Source organism: Balaenoptera physalus (genome assembly GCF_965194825.1).
Source record: "Balaenoptera physalus genome assembly, chromosome: 9".
NCBI lineage: Eukaryota > Metazoa > Chordata > Mammalia > Artiodactyla > Balaenopteridae > Balaenoptera > Balaenoptera physalus.
Window position 1 is genome coordinate 29,659,335 of NC_138888.1, and position 24,237 is coordinate 29,683,571.

At 36.8% G+C, this 24,237-nt stretch overlaps 1 protein-coding gene across 13 annotated transcripts in view; it reads left to right on the top strand.

Annotated features, from left to right (window-relative positions):
- Nucleotides 1-23,052, top strand: part of LOC309666900 (uncharacterized protein) — a 181,352-nt gene extending 158,300 nt beyond the window's left edge. For 11 of the 13 annotated variants that reach the window (XR_014267330.1, XR_014267331.1, XR_014267332.1 and 8 more), the window contains one exon: nt 602-1,684. Coding sequence is in view for 4 of the 13 variants with exons in the window: in XM_082475040.1 (XP_082331166.1) it covers nt 602-695 (94 nt within the window). In the remaining 9 variants the exon portion in view is untranslated. Of the gene's footprint in view, nt 1-601; nt 1,685-12,598; nt 13,220-15,415 lie in introns of those variants that run through there. The other 2 variants (XM_082475039.1, XM_082475038.1) reach the window with 2 other exon arrangements.
- The last annotated feature ends 1,185 nt before the right edge of the window (nt 23,053-24,237 follow it).

The following is a 24,237-nucleotide window of genomic DNA, read 5'->3' on the forward strand; positions in this document are numbered from 1 at the left end:
CATCCAGGGACTCTCAGTATTACTATCTTTTAAAATTGTTTACATATTAAAATGTAAGACCTGGTGTTAAGCTGACAAAATAAAGTACTCAGAATCAAGGTTTGTTAGCGGACACATGGAAGCAGCAGGATTCATGTTATTTGTTACCTGTTACTTCTAACGATGAGGCTAGAGGGCAACTGCTTTCAAGAAAACAGACCTTTCTCAACTAGGCTGAGCTGCAAGCACAAATGATGACCTGACCCCAAATGAAAGGGCTAAAGTTAATCTAAGATGTTTACGTCATAGAACCTTCCAGTTTTGAATGACCTTAACAATCTAGACACTTCCCTCTTCCTCCCATCCTACCTATGAATGGTTCAATGACCCACCTAGTCTTCCAACCCAGGTCTCCAGATTGGTTTATTATGATTATTTTTTGACTGCTAGAAACCCACAACCATGGTTGATTTTTGTTGTTGTTATTGTTCTTCCTTTCTTTTTGTATTTTTTTCTTTTACTTTTAAATTGTTTAAGGCAGACTCTTTATTTTCATGAAAGTCATGTCAGTGGAAATGTTTTTTCTAAATGCTTTGTATTTTCTCTCAATCTACTCTTTCAGGAATGCTTATCTTATGAGAAAAGACCGTGTCATGAATGGAGTGTCTGTAGAGCTGTTGAAAATGCTGAATGATTACAATACAGCAGAAGAATGATATCCAACACCAACTTCTTGGTTAGGTTAACTGATTACGCTTTCTGTGATTAATAAACTATCCTACAGATTAGCAATGAGAACTAGTTATTTAACCATAGTTATGGCTTGGCATAGATGTGATAGGCTATCTACTCAAGGAGCCTTTTGAACTGTAGAATATGTTTAGTATTTTGGTTTCCGAAGAAACACCATAGTTCCAACCCTTTCTCTGTTCTCTATTTTATGACTGTGGATAAAGTTTAGACAAAGGAGCATTTCAATTATATGTTTAATTCCAAGACTCTGTGAACCAGGCAAATTCCAGAGCAAGACAAATTGGGCTATTTCATTTCACAAGACCTTTATTGCAGATCCTGGAGTTAAGGCTAACAAAGATATAATGATAATAATCAGCTAACATACAGGATAAGAGGAAATGAATAGAAGGAAGAAGTTACATTATAGTTGATGGATAAATGATATCTCATAAATGACAGATTTGTATCCTATTCTTAGGACTAGCGTTTTTATCAATTGTTTTTGACTTTTTCATTCACAGGGATGTTTATTTGTTGAATAGTCAATCTAAACTGCACTGTACTTTTGAACTTCCCATTTTAATGGGAAGGTTTTGTCAGAGAGAAATCTGAATTCACACAGATTTGAGAAGTGATGTATGATACTACATACTGTGTTTTACAGCCTTTGAAGCTCACACCTTCCCCGCATATAGCACACACATCAGTCCAACACTCACAAAGCTCAGCTGGGATGAACAGCTCCACTGAGACTGAAATTATTCCACCAATGTCCCTGCCTCTGCCTCACTGAAAACCTCCACCAACAGGCCCCTTTGAAGACCTCTGTGTTCAGGGGAGAGATGTGACCACATCAAGGGTCAGAGATCAGTCTAGTCTGATTATCTATATAGTATCTATATATTATGATCTGGGAACTGGAACTGAAGTCCTTTTAAGCCCATTGGGACACAATGATCAGGTTTTATAATATGCACATGAAAGCATCATCTGACTTGGTTAAGGTTCTGTGTATCAGAGATCCTCATGTGAAATGAAATTTCTGTTATTAAAAAACAGAAAGCGGAGAGGACTGGGGTTGGGTGTGTGAATACAGCCTGAAGGGGGCTAGTGCATCACAGCTAGCCGGGAGGGAGTCGGGGAAAAAGTCTGGACCTGCTTAAGAGGCAAGAGACCATTGTTTCAGGGTGTGTGAGGAGAGGGGATTCAGAGCACCGCCTAAACGTGCTCCAGAGACGGGCGCGAGCCGCGGCTATCAGCACAGACCCCAGAGACGGGCATGAGATGCTAAGGCCACTGCTGCAGCCACCAAGAAGCCTGTGTGCGAGCACAGCTCACTATCCACACCTCCCCTTCCGGGAGCCTGTGCAGCCCGCCACTGCCAGGGTCCCGTGATCCAGGGACAACTTCCCCAGGAGAACACACGGCGCACCTCAGGCTGGTGCAACGTCACGCTGGCCTCTGCCGCCGCAGGCTCGCCCCGCATCCGTACCCTTCCCTCCCCCCCGCCTGAGTGAGCCAGAGCCCCCAAAGCAGCTGCTCCTTTAACCCCGTCCTGTGTGAGCGAAGAACAGACGCCCTCAGGCGACCTACACGCAGAGGCGGGTCCAAATTCAAAGCTGAACCTTGGGAGCTGTGCGAACAAAGAAGAGAGAGGGAAATCTCTCCCAGCAGCCTCAGGAGCAGAAGATAAAAGCTCCACAAACAACTCGATGTGCCTGCATCTGTTGAATACCTGAATAGACAACGAGTCATCCCAAATTCAGGAGGTGGACTTTGGGAGCAATGACATATATATATTTTTTTCCTTTTTCTCTTTTTGTCAGTGTGTATGTACATGCTTCTTTGTGTGATTTTGTCTGTATAGCTTTGCTTTTACCATTTGTCCTAGGGTTCTGTCTGTCCGTTTTTTTTTTTTTTTTAGTATAGTTTTTAGCAATTGTTATCATTGGTGGATTATTTTTTTGGTTTGGTTGATCTCTTCTTTCATTTTTTTAAATTACTTTTTAATTTTTTTATTTTTAATAATTTTTTATTTTTTACTTTAATAACTTTATTTTTTTAAAGTTTTTCTTTCTTTCTTTCTTTTTTTCTCCCTTTTTTTCTGAGCTGTGTGGCTGACAGGGTCTTGGTGTTCCGGCCGGGTGTCAGGCCTGAGCCTCTGAGGTGGGAGAGCCAAGCTCAGGACATTGGTCCATCAGAGACCTCCCAGCTCCATGTAATATTAAATGGAGAAAGCTCTCCCAGAGATCTCCCTCAATGCAAAGACCCAGCTCCACTCAACAACCACCAAGCTACACTGCTGGACACCCTATGCCAAACAACTAGCAAGTCAGGAACACAACTCCACCCATTAGCAGAGAGGCTGCCTAAAATCATAGTAAGATCACAGATATCCCAAAACACACCACCGGACACAGTCCTGCCCAGCAGAAAGACAAGATCCAACCTCATCCACCAGAACAGAGACACCAGTCCCCTCCACCAGGAAGCCTACACAACCCACTGAATAAGCTTTAGTCTCTGGGGGCAGACAACAAAAACAACGGGAAATATGAACCTGCAGCCTGTGAAAAAGAAACCCCAAACACAGTAAGTTAAGCAAAATGAGAAGACAGAGAAATACACAGCAGATGAAGGAGCAAGGTAAAAACCCACCAGACCAAACAAATGAAGAGGAAATAGGCAGTCTACCTGAAAAAGAATTCAGAGTAATGATAGTAAAGATGATCCAAAATCTTGGAAATACAATGGAGAAAATACAAGAAACATTTTACAAGGACCTGGAAGAACTAAAGAGCAAACAAACAATGATGAACAACACAATAAATGAAATTAAAAATTCTCCAGAAGGAATCAATACCAGAATAACTGAGGCAGAAGAATGGATAAGTGACCTGGAAGATAAAATACTGGAAATAACTACCACAGAGCAGAATAAAGAAAAAAGAATGAAAAGAATTTAGGACAGTCTCAGAGACCTCTGGGACAACATTAAACGCAGCAACATTCGAATTTTAGGGGTCCCAGAAGAAGAAGAGAAAAAGAAAGGTACTGAGAAAATATTTGAAGAGATTTTAGTTGAAAACTTCCCTAATATGGGAAAGGAAATAGTTAATCAAGTCCAGGAAGTGCAGAGTCTCATACAGGATAAATCCAAGGAGAAACACACCAAGACACATATTAATCAAACTATCAAAAATTAAATACAAAGAAAAAATATTAAAAGCAGCAAGGGAAAAGCAACAATTAACATAAAAGGGAATCCCCATAAGGTTAACAGCTGATCTTTCAGCAGAAACTCTGCAAGACAGAAGAGAGTGGCAGGACATATTTAAAGTGATGAAAGGAAAGAACCTACAACCAAGATTACTCTACCCAGCAAGGATCTCATTCAGATTTGATGGAGAAATTAAAACCTTTAAAGAAAAGCAAAAGCTAAGAGAATTCAGCACCACCAAATCAGCTTTACAACAAATGCTAAAGGAACTTCTCTAGGCAGGAAACACAAGAGAAGGAAAAGACCTACAATAACAAACCCAAAACAATTAGGAAAATGGTATTAGGAACATACATATTGATAAGTAAATGCATTAAATGCTCCAACGAAAAGACATAGACTGGCTGATGGATAGAAAAACAAGACCCGTATATATGCTGTTTACAAGAGACCCACTTCAGACCTAGGGACATATACAGACTGAAAGTGAGGGGATGGAAAAAGATATTCCATGCAAATGGAAATCAAAAGAAAGCTGGAGTAGCAATTCTCATATCAGACAAAATAGACTTTAAAATAAAGACTATTACAAGAGACAAAGAAGGACACTACATAATGATCAAGGGATCAATCCAAGAAGAAGATAAAACAATTGTAAATATTTATGCACCCAACACAGGAGCACCTCAATACATAAGGCAAATGCTAACAGCCATAAAAGGGGAAATTGACAGTAACACAATCATAGTAGGGAACTTTAACACCCCACTTTCGCCAATGCACAGACCATGCAAAATGAAAATAAATAAGGAAACACAAGCTTTAAATGACACATTAAACAAGATGGACTTAATTGATATTTATAGGACATTACATCCAAAAACAACAAAATACGCTTTCTTCTTAAGTGCTCATGGAACATTCTCCAGGATAGATCATATCTTGGGTCACAAATCAAGCCTTGCTAAATTTAAGAAAACTGAAATCGTATCAAGTATCTTTTCCAACCACAACGCTATGAGACTAGATATCAACTACTGGAAAAAATCTTTAAAAAATACAAACACATGGAGACTAAACAATACACTACTTAATAACCAAGAGATCACTGAAGAAATCAAAGAGGAAATAAAAAAATACCTAGAAACAAGTGACAATGGAAACACAACGACCCAAAACCTATGGGATGCAGCAAAAGCAGTTCTAATAGGGAAGTTTATAACAATACAATCCTACCTTAAGAAACAAGAAACATCTCAAATAAACAAACTAACCTTATACCTAAAGCAATTAGATAAAGAAGAGCAAAAAATGCCCCAAGTTAGCAGAAGGAAAGAAATCATAAAGATCAGATCAGAAATAAATGGAAAAGAAATGAAGGAAACAATAGCAAAGATCAATAAAACTAAAAGCTGGTTCTTTGAGAACATAAGCAAAGTTGACAAACCATTAGCCAGACTCATCAAGAAAAAAAGGGAGAAGACTCAAATCAATAGAATTAGAAAGGAAAAAGGAGAAGCAACAACTGACACTGCAGAAATACAAAGGATCATGAGAGATTACTACAAGCAACTCTATGCCAATAAAATGGACAACCCGGAAGAAATGGACACATTCTTAGAAAAGCACAACCATCCGAGACTAAACCAGAAAGAAATAGAAAATATAAACAGACCAATCACAAGCACTGAAATTGAAACTATGATTAAAAATCTTCCAACAAACAAAAGTCCAGGACCAGATGGCTTCACAGGTGAAATCTATCAAACATTTAGAGAAGAGCTAACACCCTTCCTTCTCATACTCTTCCAAAACATAGCAGAGGGAGGAACACTCCCAAACTCATTCTACAAGGCCACCATCACCCTGATATCAAAACCAGACAAAGATGTCACAAAGAAAGAAAATTACAGGCCAATATCACTGATGAAAATAGAGGCAAAAATCCTCAACAAAATACTAGCAAACAGAATCCAATAGCACATTAAAAGGATCATACACCATGCTCAAGTGGGGTTTATTCCAGGAATGCAAGGATTCTTCAGTATACGCAAATCAATCAATGTGATACACCATATTAACAAACTGAAGGAGAAAAACCATATGATCATCTCAATAGATGCAGAAAAAGCTTTTGACAAAATTCAACACCCATTTATGATAAAAACCCTCCAGAAAGTAGGCATAGATGGAACTTACCTCAACATAACAAAGGCAATATATGACAAACCTACAGCCAACATCTTTCTCAATGGTGAAAAACAGAAACCATTTCCACAAGATCAGGAACAAGACAAGGTTTCCCACACTCACCACTATTATTCAACATAGTTTGGGAAGTTTTAGCCACAGCAATCAGAGAAGAAAAAGAAATAAAAGGAATCCAAATCAGAAAAGAAGAAGTAAAGCTGTCACTGTTTGCAGATGACATGATACTATACATAGAGAATCCTAAAGATGCTACCAGAAAACTATGAGATCTAATCAATGAATTTGGTAAAGTAACAGGATACAAAATTAATGCACAGAAATCACTTGCATTCCTATACACTAATGATGAAAACTCTGAAAGAGAAATTAAGGAAACACTCCCATTTACCATTGCAACAAAAAGAATAAAATACCTCGGGGTAAACCTACCTAAGGAGATGAAAGACCGGTATGCAGAAAACTATAAGACACTGATGAAAGAAATTAAAGATGATACAAACAGATGGAGAGATATACCATGTTCTTGGATTGGAAGAATCAATATTGTGAAAATGACTATACTAACCAAAGCCATCTACAGATTCAATGCAATCCCTATCAAACTACGCATGGCATTTTTTACAGAACTAGAAAAAAAAAAGTCACAATTTGTATGGAAACACAAAAGACCCGAATAGCCAAAGCAATCTTGAGAAAGAAAAGTGGAGCTGGAGGAATCAGGCTCCCTGATTTCAGACTATACTACAGAGCTACAGTAATCAAGACAGTATGGTACTGGCACAAAAACAGAAATATAGATCAATGGAACATGATAGAAAGCCCAGAGATAAACCCACACACATATGGTCACCATATCTTTGATAAAGGAGGCAAGAATATACAATGGAGAAAAACAGCCTCTTCAATAAATGGTGCTGGGAAAACTGGACAGCTAAATGTAAAAGAATGAAATTAGAACATTCCCTAACACCATACACAAAAATAAACTCAAAATGGATTAAAGACCTAAATATAAGGCCAGACACTATAAAACTCTTAGAGGAAAACATAGGAAAAACACTCCATGACATAAATCACAGCAAGATCCTTTTTGACCCACCTCCTAGAGAAATGGAAATAAAAACAAAAATAAACAAATGGGACCTAAGAAAACTTAAAAGCTTTTGCACAACAAAGGAAACCATAAACAAGATGAAAAGACAACCATCAGAATGGGAGAAAATATTTGCAAACAAAGCAACTAACAAAGGGTTAATCTCCAAAATATACAAGTAGCTCATGCAGCTCAATATCAAAAAACAAACAACCCAATCCAAAAGTGTGCAGAAGGCCTAAATAGACATTTATCCAAAGACGATATACAGATAGCCAACAAACACATGAAAGAATGCTCAACATCACCAATCATTAGAGAAATGCAAATCAAAACTACAATGAGGTATCACCTCACACTGGTCAGAATGGCCATCATCAAAAAATTACAAGCAATGAATGCTGGAGAGGGTGTGGAGAAAAGGGAACCCTCCTACACTGTTGGTGGGAATGTAAATTGATACAGCCACTATGGAGAACAGTATGGAGGTTCCTCAAAAAATTAAAAATAGAACCACCATATGACCCAGGAATCCCACTGCTGGGCATATACCCTGAGAAAACCATAATTCAAAAAGAGTCATGTACCACAATGTTCATTGCAGCTGTATTTACAATAGCCAGGACATGGAAGCAACCTAAGTGTCCATCAACAGATGAATGGATAAAGAAGATGTGGCACATATATACAATGGAATATTACTCAGCCATAAAAAGAAACGAAATTGAGTTATTTGTAGTGAGGTGGATGGACCTCGAGTGTGTCATACAGAGTGAAGTAAGTCAGAAAGAGAAAAACGAATACCGTATTCTAACACATATATATGGAATCTAAAAAATAAAATAAAATAAAAAGTTTATGAAGAACCAGGAGCAGGACTGGAATAAAGACACAGACATAGAGAATGGACTTGAGGACACAGGGAGGGGGAAGGGTAAGCTGGGATGAAGTGAGAGAGTGGTGTGGACATATATACACTACCAAATGTAAAATAGATAGCTAGGGGGAAGCAGCTGCACAGCACATGGAGATCAGCTCGGTGTTTTCTATCCACCTAGAGGGGTGGGATAAGGAGGGTGGGAGGGAGACGCAAGAGGGAGGAGATATGGGGATATATGTATATGTATAGCTGATTCACTTTGCTATAAAGCAGAAACTAACACACCATTGTAAAGCAATTATACTCCACTAAAGATGTTTAAAAAAAAAAAAGAACAGAAAGCAACCAATAAAATTTCTATCCCCAAATTCCCCTTCCTTCAATTCGTTCAGTCTGTCCAAAACAAAGCATGGCTTACGTGAGGTCAACAGGATTCTGCTTTGGAAATAACATCTTTGGTTTTCTAACGTAAAGATATCTTACTTTTTAAGCTGCTATTCTGTTTCTTGACAGTCACCAATGTCAGTTTTAAAAGAACATAGTAGAATGTGAAAGATCTTCCTTATTGTCAGAGTGGAAAGATTGCTATATTCAAAGCACACAACTTCATTTTCAAGTAAGTCAGTTCCAGCCCTCCATTATTAATGACTGGAATTTAAAAACAACAACAAACCACTCAGATATTTTTCCAAGACTACAATCTGAATCCTTCCCGTTTCGCCAAACCTCCCACTAGACAAGTAGGAAAGATAAACAAAGCAACAGACCCCTGGGTTGTACACACTGACAAGATTGCAGGCCCTAGGATTAGAATGTTTCATCCCCGTATCCAATGTCTCCCAGAAGGACATCTAGTAGGAGGAAAAAGGAAGCGTGAGGTTAGGAACTTAGAAAGATTGGGCAGATAGTCAAAGCACTGGATAGATGAGGCAGCCTGTAACTCATTAGCCAAGCATCTCCCAGGGGCCCCTGCAAACATCCTACAGCCGGCAAAGGAAGCAGAAGTCTTCTGACAGTCGAGGCTGGCGTTATGCCTACACCCTCTCCAGATCAGGGCGTTGCTTGCTCAAGGTGTGTTGGGGAGAGTCCAGGACATGCTCCAAGTGTAAAAGCCTTAAATCAATGTTTGCTGAACTGAAGACATGGTAAAAAATATCATGACCACGACTGCTTTCATGCAAGAGGCAGAGTGACAATGGTAAGAGAAAAAGAGCATTGTGACATGTCAAATGCCATTGGAAATTGATCAGATGAGTAAGTGACTGCTTAGCAGGCATAGGGTACCAGAGGCATGCTGCTTCAGAACACTACAAAGAAAAACCCTTTGTTTTTGGTGAGGAATTTACTGAAAAATCCTAAGGATTTTGTGCTTATATTTACTCCCAGGGTAAATCTTCTAAGGATAAATATCATTCTGTTAGTGAAAGATGAATTGTCTTGACATTGCTCCTTCCATCCATTAAGTAATCATTTACTAATCTATGGCTGTATTTGTTAAGAAATAGCACACTGGGCTTCTGAGAGTTCACTAGACACATCTGAGCCCTAGACTCTCTCACATCAGCAGGATAACAGAGGGTTTGTTCTGGAAGGGGCTTCCAGATCATCTCACCCAGTGGTCCTCAATCCCAGCAGATATAATGCCTCTTTAACTTATAAATATTTTCTACAATCCTCTTGACTAGCTGAAATAAAATTCATAGGTAACTTGTCCACCTGTACACATCATTTAAAACCCTTAATAAATGCCCTAACTATAATATGAAGGAGGAAGAAAAGAAAAAAGCATTTGTAATAAAAGAAGGTGCCTTTTAAAATGTGACAACTTAGATGCAACTACACTAGAAGACACTATGAAGTAATCTGAGGTTTTCCCCTACTTAGAATGAATGAGTTTGGATTTAAATAAAGACAATGCGACTTCCCTGGTGGTGCAATGGTTAAGAATCCGTCTGCCAATCCAGAGGACATGGGTTCAAGCCCTGGTGAGGGAAGATCCCACATTCCACGGAGCAACTAAGCCTGTGCGCCACAACTACTGAGCCTGAGCTCTAAAGCCCATGAGCCACAACTACTGAAGACCACGCCCGTAGAGCCCATGCTCTGCAACAAGAGAAGTCACCGCAATGAGAAGCCCGCGCACCGCAACGAAGAGTAGCGCCTGCTCACCACGACTAGAGAAAACCTGTGCACAGCAACGAAGACCCAACTCAGCCAAAAATAAATAAATTTATGAAAAAAATAAATGAAGACAATATTCAAATGCATATTGTCAACACCTTCTTTTACATTGGCATTTTGAAATATGAGCTAAATAATTATATTCTTATAAATACTTAGATTTACCATGAAGGTGACAATTTTATTGGTAATCCAAACACCACAAGAGTGTTACATCTAGGGAAAGCAACTACATTAATATTTAATTAACATACTTTAAATTTTCAAACAAAACAGAATTGGCTTTTAGGCTCAGATAATAATAAATAGGTTATTCCCCTATGCCTGGGGGACATTTGAAAACTGTGTGAACATTTTCTGGTGGGACCGTTCCATGTGTTGCAGAACATCAGGCATTTTTGGCTAGGTCCATTAGATGCTAATATCACTCTCCTTTCCCAAATCTTTAGTTGTTCCTTCATAATTTTCCAAATATTTCTGCGCCTAGGTGTTGAGAACTATTTTTCTATTCTAGTCTTCTCAATCTACAGGTTTAAAAATTGAGGCCCTGGTAGGTTAAATCCTTTGTTCAGTATTACACAACTAGTTTGTGCCAGAATGGGGACAAATCATGCTCATGGATTGATTGCTCCTTAATATAATTATTTTTGAAGTTTCTATGAAATATCTATAATGGCTTTAACCCTTATGCCCAGGCTCCATCCTACTTTTTTCTTATATCCTGTAGTCTTGTCCTTGGGCCCAAACTGTATATTCACTATTTTCAAAATACATTGTCCATTTGCCACTTTGCTATAGTCTTTCACATTTCCCATGCTCAAAGTGTCCTCTCTGATCATCTTTTTTCAAATATACTCTGTTCCAGGAAGAATTTCCTCACATCCAAACCTGAAATGGTCTCTCCCTCTAGTTACATCTTATGGAAGTCCTTGTCCAGCCCTCGTCCTAATCACTCACTGACTTGCACCATTTTAAGAGTGTATCTACCTAGTAAACAACCCAGTGGCAGAGCCTACGGCTCATACTGCTTTGTGTTCTGCCTACCATTTATCACAGCTCTGTAATGCAGAGTAGGTCCTTAGAATCAGTTCTCAATTTTTATTGTTAATAACTGCAGTGCACACAATCTTCAACCAAAGGGATACTTGCCATTCAAGCTAACTTATCTTGTTCATCCCTGAATGAGGCAAAGCACAACTTCAAGTAACATGGTCATGCTGGGGAACATCTGGGAAAGAACAACAGAGACATCAGTCTGGCTTGCAGTGATCAGGAAATGGAGTGGTTCGTTCCTAGCAACGGCCCATTTTGTATTTTGGAGGCAGAGATATAAACAATGGCAGGCTCTGTTAAAAGCAGCTGCAGTCACAAATCTCCCAACAAGCTTCATATGTGCAAACTACGGAAGGATTTCTGGTACCATATTGGGCTTCTCAGTCACACACGGGGCTGGAGCAATCACTGTCAGTCGTGTCATCTTTGAATACGACGCAGAACAACGCGTTCATATCCCACTTGCCATGTGAGTGAAGGTGGAAGAGAAATGGGGTAGGGTCACTGACACCAGCTGGTCATTTGTTAGACTGTTTATTAACCCTCTGCAAAATCGCAACAGAGATTTCATCCTTGAACAGAAAAAAAAAATTTTAAGTGTAAGTAGAAAATAGCCCTCAAATTAAATCTGCACCAATTTTATAGATTATGTCTAACTTCAGGTTTTATTTTTTGCAAGTGTCTGCTGATTCATTGTCAGGTTGTTTGGGTTATCGCCTTCTCATCTGAACGTTTTATTGTGAAAGTGCAAGATGTGAGATCTAACATGATGTATTAGGCATAAAAGTAATCAGGGAAAAATGTAGTTAAGCCCATGTATGCTTTGGAAATGTGCATAAATATTTACAAATTATAGAGTTAAATCCAACTTTTTTTGGTAAATGAAATATATCCCAAATTTTTGTAAATGAGAAACATCAAACTTGGGAAAGCAGTAGGACAGCAAAGCAAAAACACTGGCAAATTGATTCACAACCCCAGCAAAGCCAGTGCATGTCAATTTCTCTTGCTCTAACACCTTTATAGATTTAAGTGTCTGAAATGTATTTTTTTACACTCATACATAATTTTGGTAAGGATTTTGATGATTAGCTGTGCATCTGGACAGAGACCATCTAAAGTCAATGCTTTCTTAAATGTTAACGACACTATCCATCATATTTCTGGCTTGGGTTTGTGTTTCATGGTTCATCAGACCAAATTTCCAAAAAGTGTAATTTTTGATCTATTTTCTTTCTCTTTCTAGATTCTGACTCAATATACAGAAATGAAAATGGATGTTGTCTGTATGTTGGCAGTGTGGGCAATGGCTGACCTGGCATAAGTGACCCTCTCTGTGCTAGCGCAGTGATCGTAACACCTTCATTTTTCACTGCGTTGTGTGGTTTGGTTAAATAGCAAATTCTATTTGGAAGAGACACTTTTAGCTTATATTCTTCTATATTTTAAATAATTATCTGTGGCTATTAACATAAGCTTTAGTTAGTGTTTTACATTAACTGACCAATCACCTAAAACACTAGAGAAAATGACACAGAGGATGGGTAAACTCAGGTTGGAGAGGTAGGAAGAAGAAACGTTATTTCAGGAGTACGGACCATGATCTATATCAGTAATAAAAATAGATTATTTTGTGTTATTCATAATTAGAAGGTAAATGTTAACCATGATTGGTAATGGTGTTGTTTTCCATTTTTATCAGTGAACACACAGTAATTATTTTGGGGGGGGTTCATTTTCACTCATAAGTCTCAGTTAGCTGGAGAGATACACAATTAACATTCAATGACAGTCCCTTGCAGTAATAAGAAACCACCATGCCTATCTTGTCATACAGAGCTGCTTGTAAAGGGCAGGGAGGCATGCAGTGGTTCTTTTCAAAGGTAGGTATAAATTGTTGGATGATTTTGATTGAATCAGCTGGCTCCATAGAAATGGGCAGACATTATGTGTAATTTTTTTTTAAAAAGCAACATGAATTCTTTTTTGACCTGAAATAACTAGTCATTTTAGTCAAGACAGGCAAACCATATGTATATTTAGATAGACTCATAGAAGTAGGAGGGTGGATTCTGAAGGAGCACATGCAGAGATGGGTGGAGGTGGATTCTTGTGGATCTGGGGCTGCATGATGTGTCTCGTGACAATTAGCCCCATACTCCTGGGCTTATTTTCAAGAGTGACATGTTCATATTCCAGAAAAAAAGTATCTTACAAGAATATTATGTGGGATGAAAAAGAAAAAAGAGTATCAGTTCTCACTCATTTACCAATAATGTTAGCCAGAGCAAAAGAATTTATTTCCTACTCCTTTGACCTACACTACCAATATCGATCTTCGAAAATGATTTTTATGGGCAGAACATATATTAAGAAGGCTTAATGATAATTTCTTTTGTATTCATAAACATTTCCCTGAGTCAGTCTCTGAGACCATCTAATGCCTGAATCCCAGGCTCAGAGTCCTTACAGGGCTCTGAGCATGTGACCCATAACTGAAGGTTAAAGACATTTCCCAGGCTTTGCTCCACTTGAAATACCAATGTGCAGAGTATCCTTATTGCTAGATTCAGACTCCTCATTAGGATGGAGAAGCCTACTTATCTTCTTTATCCCGACTTCCTTTCAGCTTCATGTCTAACACACCTGCTTCTCCTGCTGCTCCTCAAACTGAACTCATCTCTTCTCCCACATACACTTTGATGCCTCCTTTTTACTGCAACTCTTCCACTTAAAATTCTGCCCATCCTTTGAGACTTATCTCAAATGTCACCTCTTTGGGGAAGAGTTCCCTCATCCTGCTAATTAAATTCATCTTATTCTCTTTGATATCTTTATGCTTCATACACTCAAGAAGAGTACAGACATTTAAGGGAGGGGAGAAGGGGAAAATAATAAAGTTTTTATCATGTAATCAAGCTTTTTAATAGTACTTAAAATGACTTCTATCATTTCTTGTACTGTATTAATAATACATATTTACTGAAAATGAAAAGAACAGTAATTCTATTAATAATTTAGTATATATCCTTCCATTACTTTCATCCATGTGAATGACTATATATGTGTAGATATATAACATTTTTTACTCAAATGAGATCACAGGATAAAACTTTTAAAACTGCTTATTTTTTCATAAATGGTTCCACATTTTTAATCAAATGTTTTCAATGGCTACACAATATATCATTCTAAGGAGATATCAAAATCTATTTAACTAATACTTTATTATGGGACATTTCCATTTTTCCCATTTTTTGCTGTTTTAAATATCCTTAGAGCAAAAGAATTTTTACACATCCCTTCAAAAATATTTATTAGGTGCTTATTTTATCTTGGGCATTTTGTGATATATTTTCTCTGAAAAAAATTAATAAAGTTTGAAAAATCTAAATCAAATTGTATGAATACATTAAAGTATTGATTCCCCAATACCTTCTTTATATTAGGATATATACTTATTTTTATACCTTTTGCCAACAGGTCAGTGAATACCAGTTTGCATTTACTTGATTTCCAATGGGATTTTACATTTAAAAATGTGTTTTAGCCATTTTATTTTTTCTTCTTTTGTGAATTAAGTTACTACCCATTGTACGTTTAAAATATCAGGTGTTCATCTCTTTTTTATTAATTTGGAAAGCTTCTTTATATATTAAACAGATTAACAATTTGTCTATCACTACACTGCAAATATTTCTCTAATTTTTTTTCTTTAAATAAAATCAATTACATGTGGTTTTTGTTGTTGTTTTTGTTTTTTTAAACAGACTTAAGAAAAACTTTTATGAAGTCATATCTTTCACTTTTTTCTTTATGCTTTTTGCCTTTGATGTCATGTTTCGAAAATTCTTCTATACCCTCAAAGCTCTATAAGTCACTACTTTCAAAAAGTTTGTATGGTTGTGGTGAGTTTGTATTCTGTCAGCCTAGCTAATTTGCCAGTACATTAAACAGAGTTCCATTCCCTGCATAGTTCCAAGTTTGGCTGGGCCAGAAGAGACATTTTGTATGAGATTTGGAAGGTGGAAGTAAAGCAGGGTTATATGCCTTTTATTCTCAGGAGGTTGGTGCAGGGTCACCAGGCACTGCTGCAGCTCAAGCATGTGGTCATATATCTGCTAGCTCATCTGGTTCTTCCCACCAGATCCTTCTTCACTTTTTCCAACTCCTGGACCAGGTGCCTATTTAAATCCATTGGTAAGAGCCCCACTCGTGCAAGACACCCTGCAACACTGAGACTTGTAGTTGAGTTAAACTTGAAAAGCAATTACAGGAGAATATCTTTAAAATAAAGTCTATAATCAGTAACATGGGATATCATTTTATTTATTCAAGTCTTCTTGACATATTATTGTTTTCTTAATATAGATCCTTCATATTTAAAAAATTAATACAAGTAATTTACATTTTTTCTTGGTACCGCTTAGTGGGATCTCTCTCTCTCTCTCAGTCTCTCCATATATTTAACTGTTAGTTCTAATAATTTTTCAAACCATGCTTTTGGCTTTTCTGATTAATTTTTTTGTGCATGCAAATAACAATACATTATATTTTATTTTACAATGTTTGAAAATGTCTTTATTTCCCATACCTTAATGATAATTTAAAATATACAAACAATGCTAATCTGTTTAACTTTTTTGCAATGAATTTTTACTTAATTAGCTAGCATGGATAAACAAGCACTTGGTCTGCTTTCAGGTAAAGTTATATAACTGATGCCAACCAGTGTTTTTCTAGGACACTGGACCAATTAGTTGTTATAATTAAAGACAAATGTAATTAGTTAGGTAGTATTTAGATTTTCTGATCATTTGCATTTAAATTGTATGATGAAATCCATATCATGAAACAGATGTCACAAAACAGTGATGGAAGAGGAATATGCATAAATGAAATCTCTAGCTGGCTTTCTCCCAGGAGAGTGAAGAACCTGGTGTTCTGGTCCATGAGGGACTTGGGAGCCAAGTTTTCACGCAGGAGAAGGTGCGGTTGTTCCAGTCTCTCCATGAGAGTGAGAGACAGAGGGGAAATTGATTTAGTGTTTCTGGATCCAGCCTCATATGTGTCTGAGCGTGTGTGGTGTGTGCAGTGTGTGTGCTGACAGTTGACAGGGGCTAGTCTCAAGTTAATTGCAAAATAATGGATCGTATTACATTTCTCTCCTTCCCCTTCCTTTTGCTCTTTCCATGTCACACTGCAGTCAGTGTAGGAGCAGCTTGGGTGGTAATGAGGCTATCACTGCCCACAGTACAAACTGCTGCAGGGAGACCTAGCTATCCTATAACCCTTGTTTAGATCTCCCCACTGCGGGATTTGATGCTAAGCCTTCTAATGGACAAGTAATAAACTCTCCTAAGAAGAGACCTTTTTCCTGCCACCACTACAGCTTGAAAAGTGGTTTTCATTTTGTCCTCCAAAAATGACAACCTCTACATTCAAAGCCACAGCTCACTGGGCTAGGCCTTTTTTGTAAAAAAGATGGAAATTTTTCATTGAAGCATTTTTTTTACCTCCAAAGACATTGACCTGTGCCAAGTCATAGTCTCAATCTTTTCACTCTCAGCTTCTGATGATCTGGAGAGGAGCAGGATCTGATTTCTTTGCATTTACTGGCCCAAATGACTTAATGATAATTAAATTCCCTTAAGTACTTTGCCTGTACTCATTGGCTTGAAAAAAAAAATGTGGGTAGAATTTTGTTTAAATGAGAGGTTTCAAAACAGACTGGAAAATTAAGCAAGAAAATTCTTCTGTGGGCTTATTTCATGTAAATTGTGAATGGCTTTGGCCTGAAGCATAATTACAAACTGGACAAAGATTTTTTGGAGTTAACCAAGAGTTTGGTTGCAGGAGTCTGTCCATATTCATATGGCATACAATTCAGTTCTAACAACACCAAGGTTAGATTTACATTTTTTCATCTGTTTTCTTTTCACTTCCAGGAATTTTATAGGAACCCTCGGCTTCTTCTTATCATAAAAGAAAAGAATGGAAAAAGTGACAAAAAGGGTGCTGCTAGCCAGTAGGAATGCTTGACTGACAAATGCTGATTCTCAGACCTCAGAGAGAGTTCAATGTGAGACATGTTAGGAACCGGGGCTTTCTCTGTGCCACGAAATTTGACAGTGTGGATTTCTGCCCACATGGGGACTGTTAAGTATAGGAATAAGAAATGAGATTAGCATTTTTCTCCATAACCGTAGCACAAAATTCTCCTTGAGTTTTGACTTTTGATAGATCATAGAAGTCAGTTCATTGTTATGGCTGTTTTGGTTGTAATAGGCATACGTGATTAAACTCTCCTGTTCTCAGTCAAGCTGAGCACGGGAATCACATCCCACATGGAAAGCACTGAATACCATGGGTAGATGAGAAGCTAATGTGCACACCCACCTTCATGCCTGCTCAAACTCACATATCTTCAAGAAGCATCTGTCAAGAAAGATTTCAGGAATAACTTGAATAGTGACCTTCAAGCAAGGGAGTCAGGGGCCCCAACCCAAAAGCAAGAAACACTGAAGATTCCCTTAAACTGCATTTTCTGTGCTTTTATGCGAGGGAAGTAGAATCCTTTAGAGAAGACAAAAGTTGATACTTTATTTTCTTGCAGAGCAAGGATATAAGCTAATCAGACCTATTAAATTAGAATGGAAAACCCTAGTGTTCTTGCAAATGCTGGTGGGAAAGCATCAGCGATACCGCTCTTATTTCTCTGTGTTCTTCCTTCTTCTCTTACTTATCATTCGGATATTTCATAATACCTAATATATAACACCCAACCATTTCAATGTCTGTTGATTAAGTCATAACATACATATGCAGACAAATTAAACAAAATAGTCCAATAGAAGTACTGAGTGTTTGGAGTAAAACTGAATTTTCAGCAGTTTTCACAATCAAAATATTTTTCCCTTAAGAATAGTCACATAAATAATGAAAAAAATTCGTTATTTTTAACTTTAAACTGATGAATCTTTCATTAAAAAATGGAACAGTTATTTTTTTTTCCTTTTCCATTTTGGTTTATCACAGGATATTGAATATAGTTCCCTGTGCTATACAGTAGGACCTTGTTGTGTATCCATTCTATATACAATAGTTTGCATCTGCTAACCCCAAACTCCCAGTCCATCCCTCCCCCTGGGCAACCACAAGTCTGTTCTCTATGTCTATGAGTCTGCTTCTGTTTCATAAATAAGTTCATTTGTATCATATTTCAGATTCCACATATAAGTGATATCATATGGTATTTGTCTTTCTCTTTCTGACTGACTTCACTTAGTATGATAATCTCTAGGTCCATCCATGTTGCTGCAAATGACATTATTTCATTCTTTTTTATGACTGAGTAATATTCCATTGTATATATACCACATCTTCTTTATCCATTCATCTGTCAATGGACATTTAGGTTGTTTCCATGTCTTGGCTATTGTGAATAGTGCTACAGTGAACATAGGGGTGCATGTATCTTTTCAAATTACAGCTTTGTCTGGATATATGCCCAGGGGTGGGATTGCTGGCTCATATGGCAACTCTATTTTTAGTTTTTCTAGGAACCTCCATACTATTTTCCATAGTGGCTGAAAAATGGAATAATTCTTAATCTTCATATGAAGCCATTTTTACTCAAGGTAGAATACCTGTAGTCATGTTGATGAAGCAGAATTTATCTTTTCAGTGACATTTGAGCAGAGGTGTAAATATCTATGCATGGTTATCATATCAGAAAAATTCTAGAATATTTTTGGTTTATTTACAGTAAAGCATAAGAGAGTCAGTTTCCTTGGAAAGAAAGAATGCAAACACGAATAATTACCAAACACCACTGTGAAGAACAGAATCAAAAGCAAGTTTTCTGGAAAAGGAGAAAAAGGGAGGAAGCTGAGCATTAGATAATGCAAAGAAGGATAACGTTAACCAGATGCAGGATGCATTCACATTCTGAGTTTCATGGGAGACAGTAAAGAAGGGTTTAAGCAGGGGAAACGAGGTGGTAAAAGAGGAGGAGAAAGGAAGCTGCCAAGAAGTATATCCACTGAAAAACACAGTTCAGTCAAATTGTGACATTTGCAAAATAACATAAAATCTAAAGTCACTTCCAAGTAGGTGAAAAATAATTCAAGCAACTGAGGACCAGGAGACTAGATATCCAGTTGACACAGAGCCTAAAGTATTATGTAAAAAGGAAAAGAACACTGATGTACTTATTCCCATTATTTTGCTTATTTAGGGATGAGGATTAGAAAAACTAGAAATATAAAAATTGGTTAAAACTGTGTACTATTTATTAACGAAAAAGAAATTCTATTCTTATTACACTTGATATACTTAGAGCTTAAGAAAGTAATATAATATATTAGAGATCTGGGTTAACAAGCATTAGTATACATTCAGATTAGCTATGATCTTACTAAGTGTTGTTCATCCTAACATGTAGTAGAGGGGTTGTTACCAGATCCAACATAGTCTATTAGGTAACCACAATAAACTTAATTTTTTTGATTACTTGAGAGAAATAAAATAGTATCAAGCCAAAAAGCTGTAAGAGAAGCAAAATCATAGTTTACCTGTAGAAAGAACATGGTCTCCTATAATAAAAATAATTCAAAGATTCTGTGAATCAAATATATGTGTTTAGATATGGAGAAGTGTTCATTTTTATTTCATTGCTTCTAAGGACCACATGACTAACAAATATTAATACAGACTGACAAAAATTAATCAGTAATTAGCAAGAGTTAAAACATGTGAGAGGCTAAAGAAATGTATTAGATTAGGAGAGCATGTAACAGAGAGAGAAAGTTACAGAGATAAAGTGATTACTATATTATTGATTATATTACATGTTTGGAGAGAAAGTGAAAACATTTCTTTGAATTATGAAGGTGAAGAAACAAATAGCACTAACTGAAAGCATTTAAATTAATAAAAGTTATGACAATTTAACAGAAACTTCAAAGTATAAAAATTTAAGGTGAGTCATTGCTTTACAAAAGGGTTTTTCTCTTAATGAAAAGTTTGATTATAGAACTTCTTAAAATAGCCAGATTTCTTCTGGAGTATTTAAAGTGGCATTCAATTTTTAGAAGTTAACTTACTAATTATCAATAAAATATAGCTGAAATTAAGGGAAAAATGGTTGAGGTCAAAACAGTAAGAAAACAGATCATGTGTTGTGTGCCGGGTATTCAGGAACTGTCACATATATTATTTTATTTAATCTTCTTAATATACCTGTGACCTAGGCATTATTGGCATATTTCACAGATGAGAAATTGCAAATCAGTGATCTTAACTAACTTAAGTCCACCAAAGCTAGTAAGTGGCCGAGTTGTGATTCAGACACAAGTCTTGCTGGCTCTGTTAGGTTACATTCATTAGACTGTAATCTGTTGTCTACAGCTACAGTGGACAGGTTCACAAAAGAGTCAACAAAATCTCCTGTAATGAAAATACACCTGATAATCTCTCTTTAATGTGTATTCCTTAAAAGCTCCAAAATTTAGAGGAGATTCAAAAATAGTGAAGTGACATGAAATTTAACTGGCTTAAGTAATAATGAGCAGGGACTTCCCTGGTGGTGATGTGGTTAAGAATACGCCTGCCAATGCAGGGGACATGGGTTCGATCCCTGATCCGGGAAGATCCCACATACTGCAGAGCAACTAAGCCCGTGCACCACAATTACTGAGCCCACGTGCCACAACTACTGAAGCCTGTGAGCCTACAGCCTGTGCTCTGCAACAAAAAGAAACCACCACAATGAGAAGCCCACACACAGCAACTAAGACCCAAAGCAGCCAAAAATAAATAAATAAATAAATAAATAAATTTATTTAAAAAAACAAAACCAAAAAGTAATAAGGAGCAAAACAAGACATAGATTAGTATCTTAATATGAAGAATGTATCCAAGTTGAAAAGAGCTTAAAACACAAGAGCTATAATTTTGGTGGTTAGTAAGCTAAAGAAAAAAAATCGTTTATTTAAAACATATTTCATCATGACATATGGCTGTATGACTAATTCAATTACTTTAGCTGTCTTTATATATGTTGCTTATTGGCTCAGTGTAAGTGATAAATCATAATGGCTGTTCAAATGAATGGATTTGCCATGCTGCAATCCAGATTTCATTAATTTAAACAGGCTGGAAACAAAAGTATTTGTGATATAAGAAATAATCAGAATAGATGGCCCAGATAAAATTCCCTCTCTCATGTAGAAGCTATTTCTCTCAATAATGTCAATTTATTTGTTCATGTAATGATTGAAAGCCTGCCATACATGTGCATTCTTCTAGGTGCTGCCAATATCACACAACAATACAAAGTTCCTGTCCTAATGGAACTTATACTCTAGGCAGAAGACAGACAATGAAAAGTAAATAGAGAGATAAAATATTTAATGTCAGGGAGTGCTATAAAGTTCTATGAAGACAAAGTGGAGAAAAGGGGATGGCGACTGATGAGAGATTATTTTAGAGAGTGTGGCCAGAGAAGGTCTCTTTCAGGTAAAAATTGAGGAGAGATTTAACAAAGGACAAACTTCATTAGAATATTCCTTGTAAAACCAAGATTTGTTATTAATTTGCAAGTATAAGACTCTATGATTCAGTAATATATGAATGTCAGATTAAAGACATGGTAGATACCTGTAATGTGATTGATATTCTTAGCCTCTGGCAAGAGTAATTTTTTTAATTGTGGTAAAAAATGATAAAATTTACCATTTTAACCATTTTTAGTGTATAGTTCAGGTGCATTAAGTTTGGTCATATTGTTGTGCAGCAGAACTCCAGAACTTTTTCATCTTGCAAAACTGAAACTCTATACCCATTAAACACTAATTCCCTCTCCCGCATCCCTCTAGCTCTTGGCAACCACCTTTGTACTTTCTATTTCTGATTTTGACTACTTTAGACATTTCATGTGAGTGGGATCATACAGTACTTCTCTTTCTGTAACTGGCTTATTTCACTTAGCTTAATGTCCATAAGGTTCATCCATCTTGTAGCATGTGACAGGGTTTCCTTCTTTTTTAAGGCTGCATAATATTCCATTGTGTGTATATACCATATTTTCTTTATCCATTTATTTGTCAATTGACATTTGGGTTGCTTTCACCTCGTGGCTATTGTGACCAACACTGCAATAAACATAGGTGTGCAAATATCTCTTTGAGATCCTGCTTTGAATTCTTTTGGATATATACTCAGAAGTGGGATTGCTGAATTACATGGTAATTCTATTTTTAATTTTTTGAAGAACCTCCATACTGTTTTTTCATACAGTATGATGTATGAAGTGATGATGGCACCATTTACATTCCCACCATGGTGCACAAGGGTTCCAATTTCTCCACATCCTTGCCAACACTTTTATTGCTAATAAGTTTTGTTATTATTATTATTTTCATAGTAGCCATCCTAACTACTAAGTTGTGAGGTTATATCTCATGGTGGTTTTGATTTACGTTCCTCTAATGATTAGATGGTGAGCATCTTTTTATATGTTTGTTGACACTTTGTATATTATCTTTGGAGAAATGTCAGTTCAAGTCCTTTGCACATTTTTTTAGTCAGGTTATTTGACTTTTTGTTGTTGAGTTGTAGAAGTTCTTTATATATTCTGAATATTAATCCCTTATCAGATATATGATTTATAAATATTTTCTTCTACTCCATAGGTTGCCTTTTCACTCTGTTGATGGTTGTCCTTTGATGCACAAAAGTTTATAAATTTGATGTCCATTTGTCTATTTTGCTTCTGTTGCCTGTGATTGTAGTGTCACATCTGAGAAATCATTCCCAAATCCAATGCCATGAAGTTTTCCTCTATATTTTTTTCTGAGAACTTTAGTTTTGAATCTTACGTTTAGGTCTTTAATCCATTCTGGGTTAGTTATTGTATAAAAGGTAAGATAAGATTTCAACTTCGTTCTTTTGCATGTAGTTATCCAGTTTTCCCAACTTTATCTATTGAAGAGACTGTCCTTTCCTCATTGTGGGTTTTTGGCACTCTTTTTTAAAAATAAATTTATTTATTTATTTATTTATTTATTTATTTATTTATTTATTTATTTATTTATTTATTTTTGGCTGTGCTGTGTCTTCGTTGCTGTGCGTGGGCTTTCCCTAGTTGTGGCGAGCAGGGGCTATTCTTTGTTGCGGTGCACAGTCTTCTCATTGCGGTGGCTTCTCTTGTTGTGGAGCATGGGTTCTAGGTGCACGGGCTTCAGTAGCTGTGTCTCGTGGGCTCTAGAGCACAGGCTCAGTAGTTATGGTGCACGGGCTTAGTTGCCCCATGTCATGTGGGATCTTCCGGGACCAGTGTCCCCTGCATTGGCAGACAGATTCTCAACCACTGCGCCACCAGGGAAGTCCAGGTTTTTGGCACTCTTATCAAAGATCATTTGACCATGTATGGGAGAGTTTGTTTCTGGGCTCTCTGTTCCGTTACATTGGTACTGGTTTGTATTTATGATTGTACCACACTTTTGGTTACTGTAGTTTTGCAATATGTTTTGAGATCAGGAAGTGTGAGTCTTCCAACTTTGTTCTTCTTTTTCAAAATTGTTTTGGCTATTTGGTGTCTCTTGAGATTCCATACCAATTTTGGGATGGATGTTTGCATTTTTGTAAAAAATTGGTGTTGGTCTTTTCATTGAGATTTTATTCAATCTGTAGATAGCTTTGGATAGTATTGGCACCTTAAGGATATTAAGTCTTTCAATCCATGAAGTCGAGATGCATTTCCATTTATTTGTGTCATTTAAAATTTCTTTCAGCAAAGTTTTGTAGTTTCTAGTGTACAACACTTTCACTTCCTTGGTTAAGTTTATTCCTAAGTATTTTATTCCATTTGTAGCTATTGCA